This window comes from Opisthocomus hoazin, chromosome 9 (assembly GCF_030867145.1).
Source record: "Opisthocomus hoazin isolate bOpiHoa1 chromosome 9, bOpiHoa1.hap1, whole genome shotgun sequence".
Lineage (NCBI taxonomy): Eukaryota > Metazoa > Chordata > Aves > Opisthocomiformes > Opisthocomidae > Opisthocomus > Opisthocomus hoazin.
Genome location: NC_134422.1, coordinates 23441828 through 23463575, shown reverse-complemented (window position 1 = coordinate 23463575; position 21748 = coordinate 23441828). Strand labels below are relative to the sequence as shown.

Sequence of the window (21748 nt, the reverse complement as noted above, 5' to 3'; positions counted from 1 at the left end):
AGCCCAGAGATACAGGTTAAGAAAGAAATTAAACACTTGCATGGATAACAAGAATAACAAGTCATAATGATGGTTTCAGTCAGAAGTGCTATATGAAGCAGTGTGTGAAATGTTGGCTTTAAAACTGTTTTGCTTCTGATATTTGAAATAATTCTTCACGTTAAACTTATGGTCAACTAATACTTTATAAGAAAAATATTTACAAGGTAAATTGAGACACAATTATTATTTTAGATTGTTTTACTCTGTAAATTTTTTGTAGTGTTAAAAGCCATACACAGCACAGAAGGTTATAAAGGATAATGTTTAGTATCAGTCTAATGAAATAAAAAACATTTTCACCCCAAATGAAAATTTTGAGTATGGAGTTCTTTTAATCCAGTTCAGTTCCTTGATCTTATTTTTCACACAGCTCTACCAGCAGTTGCTGGCACAACAGAAGGGATGGCACAGGGTGGGAACAGCAGCCAGGGGGAGCAGGGAAGAAGGGGTTGGAACTGTATAAACTAACCTTGCTGCTAAAGAAACGTGTCCGTTACCAACATCAACACATACAGGTAGTGCTGCTCCCCTTTATTGGAATTGCTTATAGAAATACAGCTACACAGGACAATTTACAGCTGCAAAACCAGGTCTAAATTAGTGAAAGAAAGTTACTAGCTGAAACTGTATTTTTTAATACAGTACATAAACACATACACACAAAGTTAATTGGAAGAGATTACCAGCATGAAAATACTCTTACCAGTATTAGTCAATAAAGTGAGGTTCAGCTTTGAGCAAAAGACACACCTCTTAAAGGAGGAGGAGATGGGGAACTGAGAAAGCTGTCATCTTCAGGGACAGATTCAACAGCTGACAATGATTTATAATACTCATCTTCTCCGTCCAGCACTTTGATTTGGCTTGAAAGAAAACAAATAACATTTATTACGTTAAAAAATGAATTCTGTCAATATCTTCAGAAACAGAAACTTCTCTATGGATGTGAAAATGAACAGTGCTAACACAAGAAAGGAAAAAAAAAGATGGGACGATTTTATGAGAAAGATATAGCTTTTCTACACACTTTTACTTTGCTATTACTTTTTTACGATTACACTCTGAATGGTTCTGAGGAGCTGTGAAATGCAATAGAGTCTTTCGGTTTGGGTGTACAGAATGATAGACCAACTATTTGCATCAAATGGGCATTTCATTTAAGCAATGTGGCTTTTTTGTCTGTGTATGTTCCACAAGCATGATATGATTTTGATAACATATTTCAGTTGATGGTTTGCTGTAAATATGAGCCAAGGACCAGATCACCAATTCTGGGGGAAAGCCCTATTGACATCAAGAGGCTTTCATTTTCCTGTGATGTATGATGAGCACTGCAGTCCCACGCTAGTGTTTTTATTCCCTGAACAGGAATACAGCCTTTATTTAAACTAGGGGAGGGAGATGAAATAAAACAAATCTTGCACAGTCGTGAAAAATTTGGGGGTTTAACCTTGACTCAAAGACCTCCTATTCATACAGTTATATTCAGATTATTAATCAAAAACAGAGGAAACCATACAGAAAGGTCTTGTATATTTTCGGAGTAGATGCATTTGTAGGACCAAGCATCCATCAGTTCTCTCTGGTCCATGAGACCAGTCAATGCAAAATTTTGGCAATTGTATAGTAGCCAGCCTGGCTTTTGTGAATTGTTTTCAGTGATTTCTACCCATTGCCAGGTGATAACTGCTCATGTGACAATGAGAACTGACTCAGTTCAACGAGAAGGAGCGACTCCTTTTTGGGCTGAGCGGTTTCTCTGTCGGTTCTTAAAATGAGCTCCCCCCAGGAGGGCTGAAGCCCATCGTGAGCATGGTGCAGCAAAGCTGGCAAGGCTCCTGTCTGTGTTCTAGGTCAGAGAACTTCAGTTTCAACATCCTTCATCTGGCACTTTCCACTAGTGCTAAATGCACTTTAAAACATGAAGAAAGCTGTTTTTTTCTGTAGTGGTAGTACTTGGAGAGAGCTGGGGAGCATATTTTGTAAGAATCAGTTCTAGTGTCTGCAGACAGCAGTACATACAAGTTTTACATTTGCTTCTGCAGAAAATGTCCAATGTCAATGCACAGAAATATGTTAATTGTTTATTTTTAGAAACCTCTCTAGAAAGTTTTGCATATTCTGTAATATCACAAAGGACTTCTTCTGTTTACAGTTGCTTAGAACTAAGAAGATAGATATTTACCCAAGTTTTCTTGGCTTCCTCTTGCTCCCTTGATATTCTAGAGTTCCCTGTGGAGAGGGCCAAGAACACACAGTCAAAGCAAAGCAGCAAGTCGTTAATTTTTAATTCAAAGTGATTTTGTGTTGAATGCAAGCAGATGCTGATAATATCAGAAGTCACAGCATAATTTTTTTGATCAAAGGGCTCAAGTGAGCCTGATGAAGCATGCATCTTGCTCGTCTTTGATAAACCACATCAATTATTCACCGTGAAGGCAGACATCCTGACATGAAAGCAACAGATAAAGAGCATAAGCACATGTTCAAGACGAGAGCAGAAGAATGTGGGGGTGGGGCTGGAGGGCCTGAAACAGGTATTAATAACAGAATTATTAACTGGAAACAAAGCCAGTAAAACAGCTTTATTGCCACTTTGAACTCACATTTAACTGGTTATAGTACATGCTGTCCTCGGGGCTATTCAGCATTTTGGGCTGCTGACATCGTCGACGAGGTGTTCTCAGCTTCTGTTCAAGACAGTTTTCTGAACCTACAGTAAGATAACACAATTTAGTTTTAAGCTGTGCCAGGTGCTGTGAAAGTCTTTGCGTATTTTACTCTGTAAACAGTCTTTTCTTCTGTCCTATTTGGTCCTGGATTTATTAGCAAGCCTGTCCTACCCAAAGTAAGCACACAGAAACTTGGGAATCTTTGTTGTCTCTTTTGAAACTTGGTTCAAACGTAAGTTTTAAAGCAGAACTTCATTTTTACTTTTATAACTTTTTTTTTATTCTTCCATATATCTATATCACACAGCTCCTTATTCCTTTCACACTTTATCTTAGTATCTTCTGTTATCTAAGCAGGAAATGAGGTATATTGTGACTAGCTAGGGATATATCATTCAGCAGTAGCAAAACCGTTTCTCTACAGTAGACAGTAATAAAGCTCTTTGACTGATGAGACTTAGTCTATTATCATCATTTTTATTACATAAAAAGGCTACCTTCTTGACATGGCTCTCTGTTTAATCAGAGTAATCGGACTGGTTTGGAATTATGCTTTCTTAATATAATTTGTGAGTACTGTAAAGTAGCAGTTGCTTAAAGTCATCTGGAAAGCAGAGTTTAAAGATGAAGGAAATATTTCAGAAGGGGTGGATTATGCCTTTTTATTCCTTTTTTTCTTTCTTATGAAGGAAAAAAAGACATTATGGTGTGCTGTACTCTGTTTTACCAGGCGTTTTCTGTCGCACATCCTCCAGATTATCAGGACAACTTTTTCAGGGTAAATTCGGATCACTAGGTTGCTAAAAGACACCGTGGGGGCTAACAAAAGGTCATTTACTTTTCAACTAATTCTCCCAATGCTTTCGACTTTTCTGATCTCTTCCTGTTAAAAATTGTTTTAGTGACAATACGAATAAAAATGGGTTTTGGTGGCACTGAAGGAAAAATATATGTCTTATCCAATTTGCATTCCACACTGCATGGGAAACTTGCTCCGATACAAAAGACCAACACAAAGATCAAGTGGGACATGAGTTCCTTTAAACACTTCAAAACAGAAGTCAACACGGCTTGTGTGGATGCAAGGCTCTCATCTCACAAATCCATTTGTAAGATCTGGTCTTAAGGAGCAGGTAATATTACGAAGGAGGTTTATAATACACCCAGGTTTACAGTGTGCAACTGCTGCACTTTTCTGCAATTACTGAGTGAGGTAGAGGAAATGGTTGAGCTTTGGCCTTCTCAGCCAAATGACTGAATGTTCTGGGAGACTTTCTTTCTTTCACTGTCTTTCTCCCTCTCATCAGTGAAATTTGAAAGATATTAGTTTCCTCTCAGAGTGGGACTGCAATGTCTGTGTGGGAGGGGAGCACGTGTTTCGTGCCAGCCATCATGTTCTCTCACAACACCTGGGAGGGCTGGTGGGTTAAAAGGCCACGGAGAACTGACTGCAGAGCTGGGTCTAAAATTCAAAAACAATTTTATGGAGAAAGGTTACATTTCTCCAGTAATAAAAAATAAGTTTTAAATAATACCTTCATGCTACTTGCTAATTTAATACCCAAAGCTTCAATGCTTTATACTTTCAAGTTCAGTAAACCTTTATATTTTTGCTAAAGAGATTGTGAAAGCTAAGCCTGAACCTTTGCTACTTACCTGTATTGTATATAACCAGAGAAGGCAGAAGCTGTTCCAGAAAATACTTCTGGAGAAATTGGGGGTCCAAGTAATATCTGTGTCCTTGGAAAGTTTTTTTCTCTAATATTTAGATAGGACACAAGTGCTACTTTGTTCTCTCTGAAGTCTCTGGAAGTTTTGTGGAAGACCTGCCAGAACTACATTCTACTCTCTCTATGTTTGCTCTGAAAGTTACTCAAATTGATCTTAGAGCTTTCTATCTCAGGACAGCAGGGTCTGCAATTTTTGCAAGCAATATTTTCAGTCATAAGGCCATATGAGTTCCTTTCTGCAGCAATGTAGTTCTTGAATACATCTCCACAAATTTTTTTTTTATTCTAGCAAGAGGCTGGCCTGAATAAAGACTCAGGTCCTCACAGTTCTGCATAATTTCAAACATCTCTCACACACCTTGCCAGAAGTAAAAATACAGCACACAAATGTTTAGAAATTTTGAAACAGTACGATAATATGATGGAGTACTCTTTTTTCCTTTCCCCCAAATGCTGTTGTGGCCTTCATGTTATTTTTTCAAAACACCTGTATGTATAGTCTTTGTTTTAAAAATGTCTTTTATTCACTAGGATCTGAGATGCTAATATTTTTCTCTAGCTTTTTATGCTGACACTTAATTATTACTGTGTATTCTATGGGTGGTCTACAGCTTGTGTCCTCCAAAGGAAACACCCTTACAGTGGGCCCATTTGTCTTAGTGTTTAGTAGCATACTACACAAACAGTACAAAATCTGTTAACATTTATCATAAACTACCATATCGGCAGAAAACAGTATTCACATGTGCTCAACACTCAGCAGTTGAATAGACATTTTAAATGCTATTCTAAAATGTTTTGCTTTGATGACAAACTTAAACCCATCAATTAGAAAAAAGTCACTCATTTGAATAGCAATAACAGCAGCCCCAGTATCATTAACAGGGTATTGTCTCCACTGCACCCAAATTGTGCCAAGTGCCTTGGGCATGTCCAGGCTCCTGAGTTTGCTGCAAGTTTAGAGACCAGATGAGGGAGCGAGCACATGCACTTCCTTTAGGTTGTCCCTTAGCACCATTTTTTTCAGAGATGTGCCTCCCTTCTGTCTACAAGCAAGCTTTTCCTTTGTAACTCTAAGAGCAGAAATTCCTCAGGTTACATTTTCTTCATTGGTAAATTCCTTACTGCAGTGCAGAAATAACACAGAGTAGGCAAACCACCTTCTGCCAAGTGCACTGTGTCAGCTGATCTAGCAAGTGTAGCATAGCTGAGGTTCTGGGCATCCTCCGCTTTTCCTCACTCGAACCCAGAAAGGCTGACACACATGGGTGAGCAGGCTCATGCAGATGCTTCCCTAAAGCTACCACCAAACTGAAGTTGCTTACAGTGAAGACAGTCAGAAACTGGCAAATGGGTAAATCTGTTGGAGTATAAAGTAATTAGAAGTAAACAAACCTATGGGGTTTCTGTTTACTCCTATATTACCACTATTGGATATCTTTTTTATCTCTCTGATACATAAGAGCCCAAGCCAATAGACCAGGACCTTGCAGTGCTCAGACAGATTAAAAAGATGATATTCAACTAAATGTAAAGTCAAACATTTGAGTTACATTTTTCAGAATTGGGAATTGCATAATTGGAAAGCAGTGTCTCCAGGAGAGACTTGGGAGTCATTATGGATATTCAGCTGAATATGAAGTAGAGTGGGTGCAAAGCAGGGGACTACTCAACAGAAACAGGAAAACAGTGTTATTGTTAAGTGCAGAGTTATTTTAAAGTGGGTGCTGTAAACTGCAGAACAACAAGACAAACAAGAACAACATTACAAACAAGAAGAATCTGAAATCTGGAAAACCTGCCATATGGTTAGAAATTTCAGATGACTCTTCTATTTAATTTTTTACAAAAGAAGGTTAAGAGGTGATCTGAAGCAAGCCTAAACACCTTCATAGAAGGTGGAGGGTTTTTCAACTTTGGAAACAAAAGTCTGAACAGTCTAACAGTCAGAAGTGAAAGAAAATTTCAGACCAGAAATACAGCACATAGTGAAAGCACTCAGTCATGAGAAAAAAAATATTTAGCAGTATGATGGAAATTCAGGTTCAGACTGGAAACTTTTAGAAAATGTACTTTTGACTCAAGCTAAAGTTAAAAACCATTCAAGATATGACGTAAATCACTTCTAGCTTAATATGAACTCATTTCTCCTATGTGATTTTTATCATGAGCCTCAATCAGCAAAAGATTTTATATTGATCTTCTGATTTTTGGGATATACTTTCACCTCTAAATTTCCATGTGTTTCTTCTTCTTTGCTTTCTTATGGCTTAAATGGAAATATTTTTCTTCAATTAGCTATCACATCCATCATACTGACACTTTTTATGACATCTCTTGGCTTGGAGACGATTAGCACATTTCTTATGCCATATCTTCTTTAGATGAATTTTCTGTTTAAAAATTCATCCTTTCCATAAGCTGCAAAGGACTCTCTCAGAAATCCACAAACTGCTAAACAGTAAGATTAACAAAAGACTTTAAAATGCTCTTTAGAACTGACACAAGGACTTTTGCATCTAGAATTCGGGTGCTGACCAATACTTTCAAGAGAGTACCTGCAAAAACGTATTTTTCTAATGACTTCCCATGAGGCAGACTACTTCACTTGCTATTCAGTGAAGACCTCATCTTAGACGGCCTGTTTGTCCTGCTTATCTTGGTAAACTTGTAGACAGGCACTGGGCACACTCTTCAGAGGAGCTGAGAATCGTCAGATTTTGCTCTCTGAAATGAAGCTAGGGTCTTCATAAATTGTTTATGATTAAATCCTTGCTTCAGACCCCCCTTGACGCTGATAACCTCGCCAAACATTGCTAATTTTTCCTGTATGGAGAATTCTGCCCAGAAAATTGTGATGAGGCAGCTACAACTGCATTTGGAACTTGTGAAATCCACTGATGCAAGTCAGATTGTTTTAAGGTTGGTGCAGCACAGAGGGGGCTCTAAACTCTGGATGACATCTTACTTTTAGCAAGCAATGCACAGAACGGATCTTTGCCAATGCGTGTCCATGCCACAAAGCAGGCTGAGCCGTCGATCCATCCACCACAACACATATTGAAGGGTGGAGCTGAGTACTTGCATTTTCCTCCTGAAGCCTTTTACCCAAAACAGGTTTGGAAGGGGTTACTCTTGTCTCCTTTTCTGTTATAGGTGAACAGACACCTAATATCACAGGAATGGTAGTCCTTCTCCAATTACTTGGATGGGGGCATTTACCCAAAACAGGTTTGGAAGGGGTTACTCTTGTCTCCTTTTCTGTTATAGGTGAACAGACACCTAATATCACAGGAATGGTAGTCCTTCTCCAATTACTTGGATGGGGGCATTTAGAGTACGAGAAGGTGCAGCCTGCTAAAGGAAAGTAATGGGGCCATTTAGGGGATCATATATATTATTAACAGAGCAAGCAAAATAAAGCAGATAAATCAGTATGACCAAGAAAAATAGTAAGCATGTAGCTGATTTCCAATCTATAATATCAGATGAAACATGAAAGTGCAACCCTTAATTATAAGCAAATATTAGCACAGACTCATGGGATCTCATCATAACATCTCAAGGTCTACATTCATGAAAATTTAAGCAATGTTTAAAATCATGTTAATTTGTTCTTTGTTTGTTTCTTTTCCTGCCAGTTTAATTTATTCCAAAAGACTTTGGTTCTCAAGCCTGGATATATTGATCATGCCTATGTAAAGCATTGTTACAGCCTGGGGAGAAGACTTTTGTGGAAAAACTTGTCTTTGTTCTCCTTTGATAATTTATATGTATTTTGATGTTTTCAAGCTTTTCCAGTTTCGAATCATTTTTCAAGGCAGCAAGTTAACTTCACTATTTCTCTTGAAGTCTCGGGCAAATGCAGAAGTGACCTCACAGACAACGATAATATACATCCTCCTCCTGGACTGGATGCTAAGTGGATAATTATGTGCAGCGTGTTGATTTCAAGGAACAGTACATTTTCTTCTGTGCCATACAAGTCTGTTCAAGCAGAGGACTCGAGGGGCTAGTGATTCTGATCCCACTCATATCAGTGTTAGATGGGAGTGACTGAATGTCACTTACGCAGTAAAAAATGCTGTAAATTAACTAGGCTTCATGATTTTAATTATGTAATCTTTGTTTAAAAAAAGAGAGATTTACAAAGGGCACATAATGCTGTTTGAACATGAGTGTTCATACAAACATGTTTTCCTTCCTTTCTCATTCCCATGATTCTCCACTATTTGCACAAATTTGCATCATACCACAAGTGCAAAATGGGAGTAAAATGAAACACTTGCTTGAGAAGTAGAGTGAACACTCAGACAGTTAGTCCCCACTGAGCTCCTGCTGCGCCTGCCTGCCATACTCAAGCCAGTTAACGCAGATTTGTCTTGCGCATCCCTGTACTAAGCTGCGGTCGGTGTGACTTTAGTATGAGCACACAGTAAGAGACACCAAGCCCACAAGACTGAGTATCTGCACACTGCCTGTTATATGCTACCAACTATAAATGCATCAGAAACAAGGACGGATAACAGCTGTAACAGGCTTCCAAGAACAAATACTATAGAATAATCTGTAGCTTCACTTGGGAATAATGAAGTTATCAGGTCTATGCTCTATACTATAGATTTAATTATATTATGGCAGTTCTGCAAAAATACTGGAGGCTGACAGAAAATAAACACCCTGTCTCTGAAAGATTCTAATCTCAGGAAGGGCAAAACCACACCAAGAGACAACAACAGAGGGTAGGAGAGAATAAAGAGCAAGACTACTTGGTGACTTAAATAATGAGGTATGTCTCTAATATCTTATTTTTCTTTCTGAGATTAATGAGAGGAGAAAGAGAAAACTACAGGAAAGAGAAATGGACAGGAAAAGGACAAAAAATAAAACAATCAACTAAGATACTGAGAAACTAAGGAAAAGAAAAAAAGGAATAAACTGCCATTAACAGTTGCAGCAGTAGAACCTAAGTTCTGGCATCAGAGGATTTGGTTAATCTAGTAACATCAGGAGCCTGAAGGCATATTGGCAAATGTAATACTATTAACAATTGTAATGCTCTCCAGGATACTTCATGCTTACCTAGCAGTAGCTTCAGAGCTCTGCAAATGTTCAATAAGGCCATCCATTCTGTTGATATAATGAAATATAGTATGACAGGAACCATTCTTGTCACCAAATTCCCTCAGTCCCTTCCTCTACAGAAGAGTGTCCAGGAATATTTATAGGGGCCAGTGCTCTTCATGCTGCTAGTGACAAGCAAGCATGGAAAGAACAATAAATCAGATCTTCTTTGAGGAGTCACAAGGCCTCAGCCCTTGCTAACTCTCACAAAATGTCTTACTGGAGCTTCTCACAAGTGTTGCTAAGGGAAAAGATGTTACCTAATTAAAAATATATATATTAACACTTAGAAAGAGTGCTTAATCCTTAGAAAATCCTGCAATGTCAATGCACTCAAAGCTCTTACTTGGATTCGGCAGGTAAGAATAACAAGTTAGGTTTAACTATTTTCAGCATCAAGTGCTTTGCAGTCTAAGTGTATAGCTACAAATGCAGTTACCAGATTCACTGAAAACACAGAACCTGGAGGGGTAAAAAGTCCTATAATAGAAAGATTTAAAATAAAACAAAACCAAGCTTCCTGATCACCTCAGATCCCCCACACAACTGTGGTGAACTAGAACTCTGTTTACTCAGATGGAGTGTGCTCATAGTGCCAAGAGCCCTAGACTGCTAGCGAAATTAGTGTCGCCTCTTTGATGTCATGTGCATCCCAGAATCTGTAACACACTGCTAAAACTGTGAGCACAGCCTTTTGTTTATAACCCTAAACAGAACCATTTGAATACACACACTGAAAGAACTCGTAACAGAAGCAATGCATTTTCTTCCACACAGTGATTCATTACTTATGGTTTCATTTTGGATACTGCAGTTCTATGCAAAGCCATATGCTTTAGATTATAAAGCACACTAAGCAAATCAGAAGTTTTTCAAGACGGTATGTAAAGGCTGTTTTTGCATCTGTTTGTTGCCAACGACCCAGATGATACTGTAATTAGAACAACAAATATTTTATGTGAAATCAATCATTTAACTATCTCTGAACCCTGGGACAATGGCTTTTAGATACACTTTGTTGGGAAACAAGATCCATAAATAGTTAGAATCTTGATTTTTGTTGTTTTTTCCCCTTCCAACACAATTCTGATCCTTCAGTATTTGTCAGTTCTTTCCTTTTGTATTGTGAGCGATTTAACCGTAGAGGGAAAAGGCAGAGATTAAACAAAGCACACCAAAGAACTAAACTGCCAGTGACTAACACAGGTAAGAGTCAAACCTGTCAGCAAACAGCATGCTTCTGCAAGTATGGTCCTGAAGACACGTCTTCCTATACACGTTGAATATACACAACCCCTCATATGCCCTGCATGTAATAACATCTAGCAGGGAGTTCCAGAGCTGTGGCAACTAGTCAACTAACCAGTCAAAGCCCAGGAGGTTTACACAGCTACAGCTTTAACTTCAGGGAAAAAAAAATCATGCCAAACCATCCTGAATGGCAGAAACTACTCCTGGACAATGAAGAAAATTTAACTCATGATTATTTTTCTTCCTCTCCTTAAACTTGACCCAAGGTGGTTGCGGAAGCTGCTTTTTGGTTAATTCTTGTGATGTTTTCAGAAGAGACAGTTACTGACGAAAACCAGGACATTTCAGGTATGCTGGAACTACAACATATCACAACCTATTTCCTGGTTTTAGAAGACCAGCTTAATCCAATAGTCACCAGGTGATAAGAAATAACTGTCTTACATTATCATGTGAGGTAACTGATGTCTCTCTTGCCAAGTGAGCGACGTTGTATAATCAATACAAGTGAATGAAGAATTTCGCAAGGGAAAAACCTACCGAGAGCGATTAAATACAAAGAGATCACTTCCGGATTGGGAAATCCCTGAGCCACAAACCACGCTAGACTGGAGAGTGTTCTGGGCAAATATCTCTGCTTGCCCTACTTTTGTATTACACTCCAGGCTTTTGCTCTTGGTTACTGTCAGAGAGAGGAAATTAGGCTAAATTGGACTGAAAATGCTCTTTCTTGTGTTTTTTTTTTTTTTTTTGTGAGGTAGTTAACATTCAAATGACCAGGAAAAAAATCCACTTAAAATAAATTCAAGCAGTCCAAATCCTCAATAGACACCTGAATCTGAGGTTGAGGTAACTCCTCACAAGGTGCATATCAGAGTCTTCAATACAAAGATTATTTCAAGGCCAACTTTAACTGCTTATGGCAGGATGGTTGTATTAGACCTGTCGCCTTGTTAGCGCTGCAGCAGATCAGCCTGAGCTTCTGGAAGGCAGAAGTAGAAATCCTATGCAAAGAGGAATACAAAGCAAAGCCAGGCATTCTTCAATTTTCTGGACATGCCCCATTTTCCCTTCTCTGTAAGTATTCGTCTGAGGTACTAGTCTTGAAGTAGAAACACTGGGACACCTACACAGGCACTGTGCACCCAGAGGCTTGCCATAATGCAAGCTTGTCCCATTAGCATTTTGTCCCAGTTGGGACTCAGCCTGTTGGTGCAGTTTATTTATTTAGCGAAGTTAAAGAGAATAGGATTAGAAAGAACCTCAAATAACTGTTTTGTCCTTCTCTGCCTTCCAAAGTAAAAACATATCTCATGTTGGAGGTATAAGAAATTTTCAAAATTTCTCAGAAACAAAAGGTATCAAAAAAAACCCCACAAACATAGCCTCAACAATGGAGCCACTCATTACTACTTCTGCACAATAAGACGACAGCTATTGCTTCAAAGAAAAATTAGAACGATGATTTAGTCAGTCAGATTGATTAAATAGCTTTGGCAGTTTTCAAGTGTGAATCTTAAATATCATGACAGTGTCACCTGTTTTAGGGATATTGTCCAAAATACATTTGGACCTGCTAATGCACAGGTTTTTAAACTGGAGATTGTGCATCTCAAGAGCTTCAAATCATGTGCTAATATGCCTCAGAAAACTCACTGGACACTTGGCACTGGTTCATCTTGTGGATTCTAGCTAAGAAAAACAAAGCATATGGGGAAAAAGATGAAGCAAACATAAAATGTAAACACTGTGATTAACTTTCAAAAATAAAAAGTCAAAACATTCAGTGCATTAGAGAACAGTAACAAATCACAAATACCTTTCTAATACTGCTTCTCTACAGACCCAACTACTGAAGTTGCCAAAAATGCATCATAAACATGCAGTGAGTTAGTCTGTGCAACCAAAACTGGGGCAGGAGGCAATCTGTAAGTTCACACTCAGTTACGATGTGGTTCGTAACAGGCCTGTGTTTCCGAGCTGCTGTCCTAGCATATAGCCTGGATGCCTTTAAAGGTAATTCCTCACCTTCTTCCAAACTGTAATAATAGCATTTTTATCCCATACCCTCAGAGATTAAGCCACTTGATTGACTTTGAATTCTGGACACACAGGAAATTTGTATTAATTTAGCATAACGATGAGGCGCAATAAAGACTCCGTGGAACCACAACAGCATGGTCTCTAAGGTTTTGTTCGTTACAGAAACACAATTTGCATATCTAAAGGCTTGAAACCATGGGTCCATATTGATACAACTAGTATCCCAAATTTAAGTGTAGCAGATTCAGCATATATTTCAAAGAATAAATGGTAGAAGCCCAAGATAAACTTTCAGTAGATTTCTTCATTATGAAAGAAGTGTTTTTCTGGATTGAAGGTAGTTGGCGGTAGTAACTTTTGAAGAAAGTATTAAAGAAAGCTTGACTGAAGCCTGCAAAAATGCCACTAGTTAGATATTTGCTGCCCAGTGTTGCCACAGTGATTTAGTCTGACTTTTGTAAATGCTGGAAGTAAAGAAGGTATCTTGGCTAGATAAAGGAAACTAATGCTGCTGACCTACGTGCTACAGCGATGCATTCCTTTAAGGGGTTGTTAATTGATACTGGGACTCCTCACATCAGACCTACAATTAGTGGTGGTTCACAAGTGATCTACAAATCAAACTCAGGCCAGTAAATTCCAATGGAATATTTTGAAAGACAAACTGAAGAAGCATGAGCAAACTATGCAGTCAATGACAGAGTTTGCAAAAAAAGTAGGAGTAGAAAAAAACCTTCAGGCTTTAAAGGTGTCTGCATCCTGTGAAAGAGCATCTAGGATTTTTATCTCCTTCCAAATCCAAATTACAAACCTTTTATTGATAACTTATGCTATGAATCTCATGGTAGAATGCTAGACAAGTATGAAAATGAGGGGTCATTATTTCCAGACTCTGGAGCAGTGAGGTGCAGTTCGTTAACTTTCACTCTGAAAAGGTAGATGGGAGCCTTCAGTAGCAGCAAAGTGTATTCAGAAAATGCAGAAAAGATGTTTAAATAAAACTGAGGGAGGTCTGCAAAGATTTTCAACACTGGGATCTCAACCCTAATAAAGCAATTTTAGGGTATGTATTTCACAATATCTAGCCACACCACCTGCAGCAAGAGTTTGGGGAGTGCAAAGCACATAGTCAGACGCGTACTTTTCATCCAGTTCTTCCTAAAAGCATTTAAAAAATATGTGGCAAAGACTTCGTCTCATGCGAGCAGAGGAAGACAAACAAAAGTGAGTTGACTTTCTGACATTATAGTGACTTGCTTGTGTGACAATATGCTGTTCCGTTCTGAAATCACCTTTTTGACAGGGCACAGCTTGCATTAATACATCAGCTCCCTGAATTCTATTCCCCTCTGAACACAGTCTTTGTACTTGAGCATCACTTATTATAGATGCTACAGAATTGTTTGGATTTTTTATTTTTCTCATAAATACATGACTAATTCTAGTGACTTTGATGACATTTTATACCTCAGAGCTTAATGAACCCTTTTTTACTCGAGCGAGTGGTGATTTCAGGGTTCAAACTGAGGCACCAGGAGGGCTCATTTTTAAACCATGACAGCTCACCCCTTCTGGAAAATCAGGCTCCTTCATGGTATCTTAGTGTAGGTACATTGAATTTCTTGTCACTCCAGAAAACACAGACTAAGTGATTTCAGAAATTTTTTGGGGGGAGTTGATTTGGACATGTTTTCCACTTCATAACTACTATAGATTTTTTAATTTTTTTTTTTCCCCAACTCCTTTGTTACAACTCTGTACTAGATTCTTGGCTGGTAATTCAATAACATTTCCCTGTAGAATAGCTTGTGATAGAGAAACATCAAATTCTGTTTGTGTCCTGATTCTGTACTTGGGTCTGTGGGTATTGCAGAGCATGCAAACTTGTGAATTAGCACTTTATTAATTACCGTGCACTAACTCCTTGTGTCAATGACCTACAAAGGACCACACAGAGTTATAACGCGAATAAACTAGTGCTTTGCAAGTGCACCTATTGCCATGGAATGCCACTTCTGATTTATCTGTTTTGGGTAGCTGAGAAGTATGGCCATATTAACATAACTCTCTTCCATAGCATATCCTGCTTCTCAGTAGGACTAATTAGCTTAGGCACGGCACTGCACTCATCCAGCTATACTGCCTCCAGGGTCTGATTCACATCTAGCTTGAGCAGCTTTGCAAAGCACTGGCATGCGCTGAGTCGCTATATCATAAATTTATATTATGACTTATTCTACTAACTTTCTCACAGAGACAAAACCTAAAAATCAGTTTTACCGCCGTGAACAGATTCATCAAACTCTCCTATTGAAGCAATGCCATAATATTAATAATGACAATATCCTGTCCCCAGCAGAAACACTCATATCCTGCAAACGCTAACACTGATGCACACCTTCACTACTAGAATTAGTTCCTCTGAAGCCAGCCCCAACACTAAGCATATGAATACAAGGGAAAAGAAGGAAAGTATTAGAAAACCACATTGATATTAATATGGTTTAGAGAAATATGATTAAAACGGAAACACATAATAGAATTTTAAACTCCTCCCTTTAGAAAGGACTGTCTTAATTATTTTGATTATTAAAAGGCTATGGGCAGAGAGATATATGCATTTCTCTTCATTTGTAGAAGATACAATAAATTTTAAAAGCCTAGCACTCACTCTATCTACGCAATACTTGAATTAACTCATGAAGCAGTTTTAATTCAGAGATAATTGAGAGCCATACACTTTCCACAAACACACAATAACATGTAGGAGTACTTAAGCTAATCTTCGATGAAAAATCCTTACGTTAGGTTCTTCAATAAAATAAGCACAAGAATAACTTTTGCTTTCATGGGAAGTATCAGTTCCACATGTAGCTGCTCAGCATTGTCTAACTTAAATGAATATGAGACTGGTGGGTGGACAGAGGCAGACTGAAGATAATCAGAAAAATTCATGCTTTCAAATAATGTGCAAACTACATAAATCACTTCAAAGAGGTCCATAAAAATATCATTTTTGAAAAAAATATTTAAATCATAATATAGCAAAAAGCAAAGAAATATGACTTGTGGACTATAAGTTACAGTCCATTGTTTGCTTCCACAAGGTAGAGTGGCAGGAAATTATCTTCCTCTCGTCATGCATTTCATTTTTGATTAGGTGATTTTGCATTATTTGTAACTTCAAAAAGCAGCCACAAAAATATGAGGTGCCAAAGATATTTTTTTCTTTTCTGAAGATGCAATTTTCTAGAAGAAAACTGTCTGCAACACCACATACAGCAAAACAAGATTTTCAGTTTTTACTGAAAACAGCCACTCAAGCCAGTAATCTACATGAATTCACAGTGTTATGCCATGGCATAATGATGGACCACATAAGGCCTTGTAGGATGGGACCCATATTCTTTAAAATATATGTTATTAATTAATGATTTATCAGTTTTTATTACTGTCAATCAGTAACACATTTGTTCAAAACAGATTACTGTTCTTTTATCATTATGTTGACATCATTTTGTTCAGAACAATCCATGGTACAAAAAGGGCAACATTATTTACACAGAACCATAAATCCTTATTTTCATTTCTAAAACACATAGTAGAGGTTAACTACACTTCTCATAATTTTTTGCATTCTGCGTGTGTCTCTGGTATTAGAACTTGATCTCAAAAGTTTATGAAGCGGTACAAAACACCTTAGGTAGTTGTTTTGGCATATGAAGTCCTAGCTTTCTGCATTTTTACCTGCATTGTGTATTTATCTTTTAGAGAAAGAGGGCTCTAGCTACTCTGTTTCAAAATACAGCCTTACAGAGCAGGATGCAAGCAGGCAGGCTACACAGCTGCTGCGTGGCCTGTAATGAGGAGGTGCCTGTATGACCCGACAGTGCCAGCAGAGGACTAACGTCCTCATTACACCCGTCCTTCTTTCTCTTTCCCCCATGGCTGCAGACAGCCAGAACTAGGATAACAGTTCGAACATACAGAGAATTTGCAACATCAGCCTTGTGAGGGATGAATTTCCCAGTCATCTCTGCTGAAGTGTTAAATTCAGATGTTTAATGATGACTTTGTAAGCATCATCATCATTTATTTCACTCGAGCTCAGTGCACAAAGGGGAAGAGACAGTCAATCATATTATGAAGAGCTACATGATTTATTGCTCCTCTTATGCAAGAAACAGCAGTAGCTTGTACCGCTATTCAAGAAAGGCTTGCATCCCCAAAGTGAAGCCGAGCCCATCAGAGTTCATCCTTGTAATGAAACACCATAGAAGGAGAGGGTTCAAGGGGACCAAGGAGCTGAGAGAGCACACCTGACGACCTTTTCTAGTTTTATTTGTGGATGATGAAAATAGTCACAAGTAAATGTTTCATGTCCTGTCCTGTCTCGTATCCCTGAGGAGGAGGCAAAGCTTGTGCTTCACGTAGAACAAAAGGGACAAAACCAGTAATCCTGCCTGCAACAGCACTTTTCTTATCCTTTTAAAGACCTTATGGCAAACCCCTTGATAAGAACTGCTCTGCTGCTGCCAAGTGTAACTAAGATGGCAACCAGCCATATTTCTAACATCTGCTAAAACCAGAACTACGGCAATTTAACTTCGTATGCATCAGAAAAACGTGCTTATTCTCCATACTCAATGGGGAAAAAAACAGTCAGTGACATCACAAGAAGTTCCTATGCTTTTTTTTTTATGGTATCAAAAAGTGTCTTGTAGGTCACTGGCATCTGAACATGAGAAACTATTAAAGTAGCACACAAAGTCAATAAAACGATCTGACTAGACTTGCCAACATGCATAAGGGGTTTTATCTTTAAAAATAGCCTAGTATTTAGTTGTATAAGCTCTAAATGGTGTTTAATGGGTGAAAAAGCTTAAAGATTTCTGAAAGGTGTTCCTACTTCTTGGCCATTAGCGTGTTGTGCCAGGATAACTTAAATCTGCTTTCAGTTTCAGGTACTCAAGATCAGAGCCCTCCTAATTCTAAAGTGGAGGGATTTCCACCTATGTGGAAGAGAAGTAACCCAATAAAAACTATAAAGTGCAGCCGCTAATGGGCCCTCTTCAGGAAGTGCCATGACCAGACAACTATAACTCCACCTGAGTTAAAGTTAGTCAGGCTTCCTTTTTATTCAATCTTTTTCACTAATACTGGAATTTTAGGGCAACAGAAACTTTTTTTTTGTGAATTCAGGTCATATTAGCTGACAGTTTCAGCTGAAATAACATGAAAAAACTTCAGAGATGTTAAAACAATTCATTCTGGCATCTCAAAAACAAAACATTTTGATTTTGTCACAAGGGGACTCCTTTCCCAAAACAGAGGAGGTAGTGCTGCCACCCCTGATATCCAAAAACTCAGTGATTAGGCCATGTTCTTAGGTTGTGAAAGATGCAGCTTCAAACACCTCCTTTAACTGATTTGGTACAGGGACTTGAACCCAAACATTATGCTTCTCAGGAGAGTAACCTAACTGCCGGGCTAGAAAATATTCTTAGGCAGGCTTCTCTTAGCCTCATTCATTGAAAGTGTCCCACTTTGCATAAAGTAGTTAAATATTCATTGAAACAGAGATTGAAAGGCAGGTGCTGGCCCCCTTCTTCCTCTGACTGCTCATATTACCAGGATCTCAAGTCATTCACATGCTCTCTGTTTCTGTGGCCTACTTACTATTTAATGTACATTCCACTGATGGGAAGAAGCGGAGAAGGAGAAAATGTATTCTTCTCTGAACGTCTGTGTCTGCCTTGGGTATAGCCCAGGCCGGTGAAAATATGGGTTGGTGAAAGTTTTGAGCCTTACCTTTGGAAGAACAGTAGTATGGAAGGTAAGAAATTATCACTTTCCAACATGTAGAGTAGTTAAAAATAAAGTAGTTTAATGACAAGAAATAGCATTTAAAGGAGAAACAAGTGAGACATCTGTATCTATTTGTATCCAGCGTTTATCCGTACTGGCACAATTAATAAAAGCTCTGCATAAATCACATGAAGTTCATTAAATCCACTGGCTCAGGCTGCTGACTAATCGGTAAATACACACTCGATAAAAATGTAAAATGTATGCTAACTCCACATTTTAAAACTAGTTTCTAGTTAAGACGTCTCTGCTTCCCAGTTGCTTTTCCAACAGAACTCAACTTTCATGGTTATTGGTCTTAGGAAAACAATAATGCCCAGAACAGTGACAAAAGATCTTAGGCCCTAGAGTAGCAAAACAAAAAGCACCTCTATTTAGCTTACAGAGACTAAGGAGTTAGCTATCCTGTGTCTAGGGTGATTTTCTAATGTACCTGTGAATCTCAGGTCTGCTGACGCCAGCTGTGCACGTTTCAGTAGACTCTTTCAGGCACTTCAACTCCTGCACAAATGCGGCCTTTAGCACTTGCTTCTGCAATGTTGCCTTCAACCAGTCTGATGTGAAGGTATTGTTGCTCAGCAAAACCTTGATTGAGTTAAATCTGGCAATTCTGATAAATTAAATGTCCAGGAACTATGCAGGCCTGTGCAGGCAGTCTGACACTGTCAAAATTAGACACAAATAAAAACTAACTATGAAAAACCTGACGAGCGTGAGAGTGGCTGATGCTGGAGCCATCTACCCCAATATTTCTCTACAGGTCACAGAAACCCATCTTCACTCGTTTGGACAGGGTGAAGCCTCTGTACTCCCCAGCCCAGCCCAGCACACCCTCCTTTATAGAGGAGCCACAGATTTTTATAGATAGGGAGCTCCACAAAAGCCTTTACTACTTCCAATACCTTTTAACAAATCCATGGAGAGCCTCATCTGAAGGGTCTCTTTTTGCCACCAGCACTGATGGCTCTAATTGTGAAGGGCCTTCCTGACATCAAATGCTGCCAGATGCAGAGAGGCCTTGGGAGCTAGCCCAGCGCTTTGTCTGGGCCTGACCTCAAGTTTTCTGTATTTACATTTTTTCCAAAACATGATTTAGAACAGATGTCATTGGACACCAGAGCTCTTCACCAGGGCTGGAGTAGAAAATCACAGCAAAAAAGGGAGATACAGAGCAGTTCAATTTACATTACATAAGGATATTGATCTGCATAGCAAGGAGAGGGCAGAATCCACCGCTCTCCAATTTTAGTTTAATTAGACTCACGCTCAAACATCAGTGCTGGTTTCCCTCTAATAAGGCTCAAGCAAAATGCTGATAACTGAGTGGAGTATTTTGGGTTAGTGCTGGTTTAGGACCATCTCTGCTTGTATTCTCTATTTCTGCCACTGACTTTGACAGTGCCTGAATAACATAGTCAAAGCACTTGCCTCAGACCACACTTACGGTGTGCATGTTTGAAACAAAGGATGGAATAATGATGACAAACAATATTATGAAATTGATACAGCTTTACTAGTGGCTTAATGAGAGGAATGGGAATATGAAAATCCCTTCTTCTCTAGACAACCTGTGGTGAAATAAGCTGTCCGCAACAGAGGGAAAAAGCTCAGAAAGAAACATTTGGAAACTATACAATGACATATGGTCCCATATGTTGAATCTATAATGCTTCCTAATTCCTTCAGGGTAAAATTCACCCTTCTCCTGAACAAATTCCAACTAACTGGGATTTGCCTGTGAGGACTGAAGGAAGGAATAAAATCTGCCCTCCGTACACAGACAGGAGACATGGCTACGAAGCACCTTCTCTGCAGCTGCTATTCTACCCTGGCTTGGAGCAGCACTGGTAATGTTTTTTGATCCTTGTCTGGGCATTTATAATTGCTGATCCACAGGCTCATCCTCATCTCTTCTCCCTGGTCAAGCTTGCTCAGGGAATGCTTTCCCTATAGGTTGCTCCATGGTAAAAAGAGTATGGGCTGTGCTTTCTGAATCATGGTAGGACAGCAGAACAGCTACAGTTGCTTTAAAAGTGTCATATATAGAAAGCTGCATGTTAGTGTTGGTAAGGCATGCCCAGGGCTCCAGGGCAATGAAGTTCTACAGCAGTTTTAGGTGATGCCTTTACAGCCCTCAGTTTTTTGAGATACATGATTTCCACTCACAGTTCCTGGCCTTACGCAGTTCACCAATCCCTGGATGAGGGAGTGGGAGAGGAAAAGGCCTGAGAAATCTAGCAACAATTTTTATGCTCTTACAGAGCAGATTTTGTAAACGTGCTGAACACAAGTGGTCAAACATCCATCCAGCAATGAAAGTGTCTCATATCTAAACTGTGATATAATAACAGTTCTTGGAATTTTGGCACATTTTGGGTGGCTGCATTACTCACAGGATCAACTCCAGGCACAGGCCTAGGTTAACAAATATTGAAGTGGCCACAGTTAGAATCATAGAATCCTAGAACGATTTGGGTTGGAAGTGACCTTACAGATCATCTGGTTCCAACTCCCTGCCATGGGCAGGGACACCTTCCACTAGACCAGGTTGCTCAAAGCCCCATCCAGCCTGGCCTTGACCACTTCCAGGGAGGGGGCATCCACAGCTTCTCTGGGCAACCTGTGCCAGTGTTTCAGTTCTGCTGAGTCCTCACAGCTCTGGAAAGCCAGGCTACCTAGAGCTAAGGTACACACTTGTAGTTTTCACCACTGACCCTTATGGATGTAACATCGCACTGCAATACCTCTGATCACACACGAAAGGGAAACTTTTCTCACAATCCTTATTCTTATACTCCTTATTGATGGAATGCTCCGAACTTCAGACGCTCCAAATATGACATATACTGCTATTTGCCTGGTCATTAAAGTGTAGCTCAATAGCCATTTTATAGGTCATTTAAGCTATTTTTAATTTGCTTATTTGTCACCATCTCTAGTCTGTTTCAGGAGCCAGTAGTTAGCTGTATTAATTGATCTAATTTCTTTGTACAAGAATAGTTTCGAAATTATATGTTA

At 39.0% G+C, this 21748-nt stretch overlaps 1 protein-coding gene across 4 annotated transcripts in view; it reads right to left on the bottom strand.

Moving 5' to 3' along the window:
• Positions 1-252: 252 nt before the first annotated feature.
• MYO3B (myosin IIIB) overlaps positions 253-21748 on the bottom strand; it is a 206948-nt gene continuing 185452 nt past the window's right edge. For all 4 annotated transcript variants that reach the window (XM_075430067.1, XM_075430068.1, XM_075430069.1 and 1 more), the window contains 3 exons: positions 2649-2755; positions 2228-2274; positions 253-905 (listed from right to left, as the gene is read on the bottom strand). In XM_075430067.1, the coding sequence (XP_075286182.1) occupies positions 770-905; positions 2228-2274; positions 2649-2755 (290 nt within the window). In that variant the 3' untranslated portion in view covers positions 253-769. The remainder of the gene's footprint in view (positions 906-2227; positions 2275-2648; positions 2756-21748) is intronic.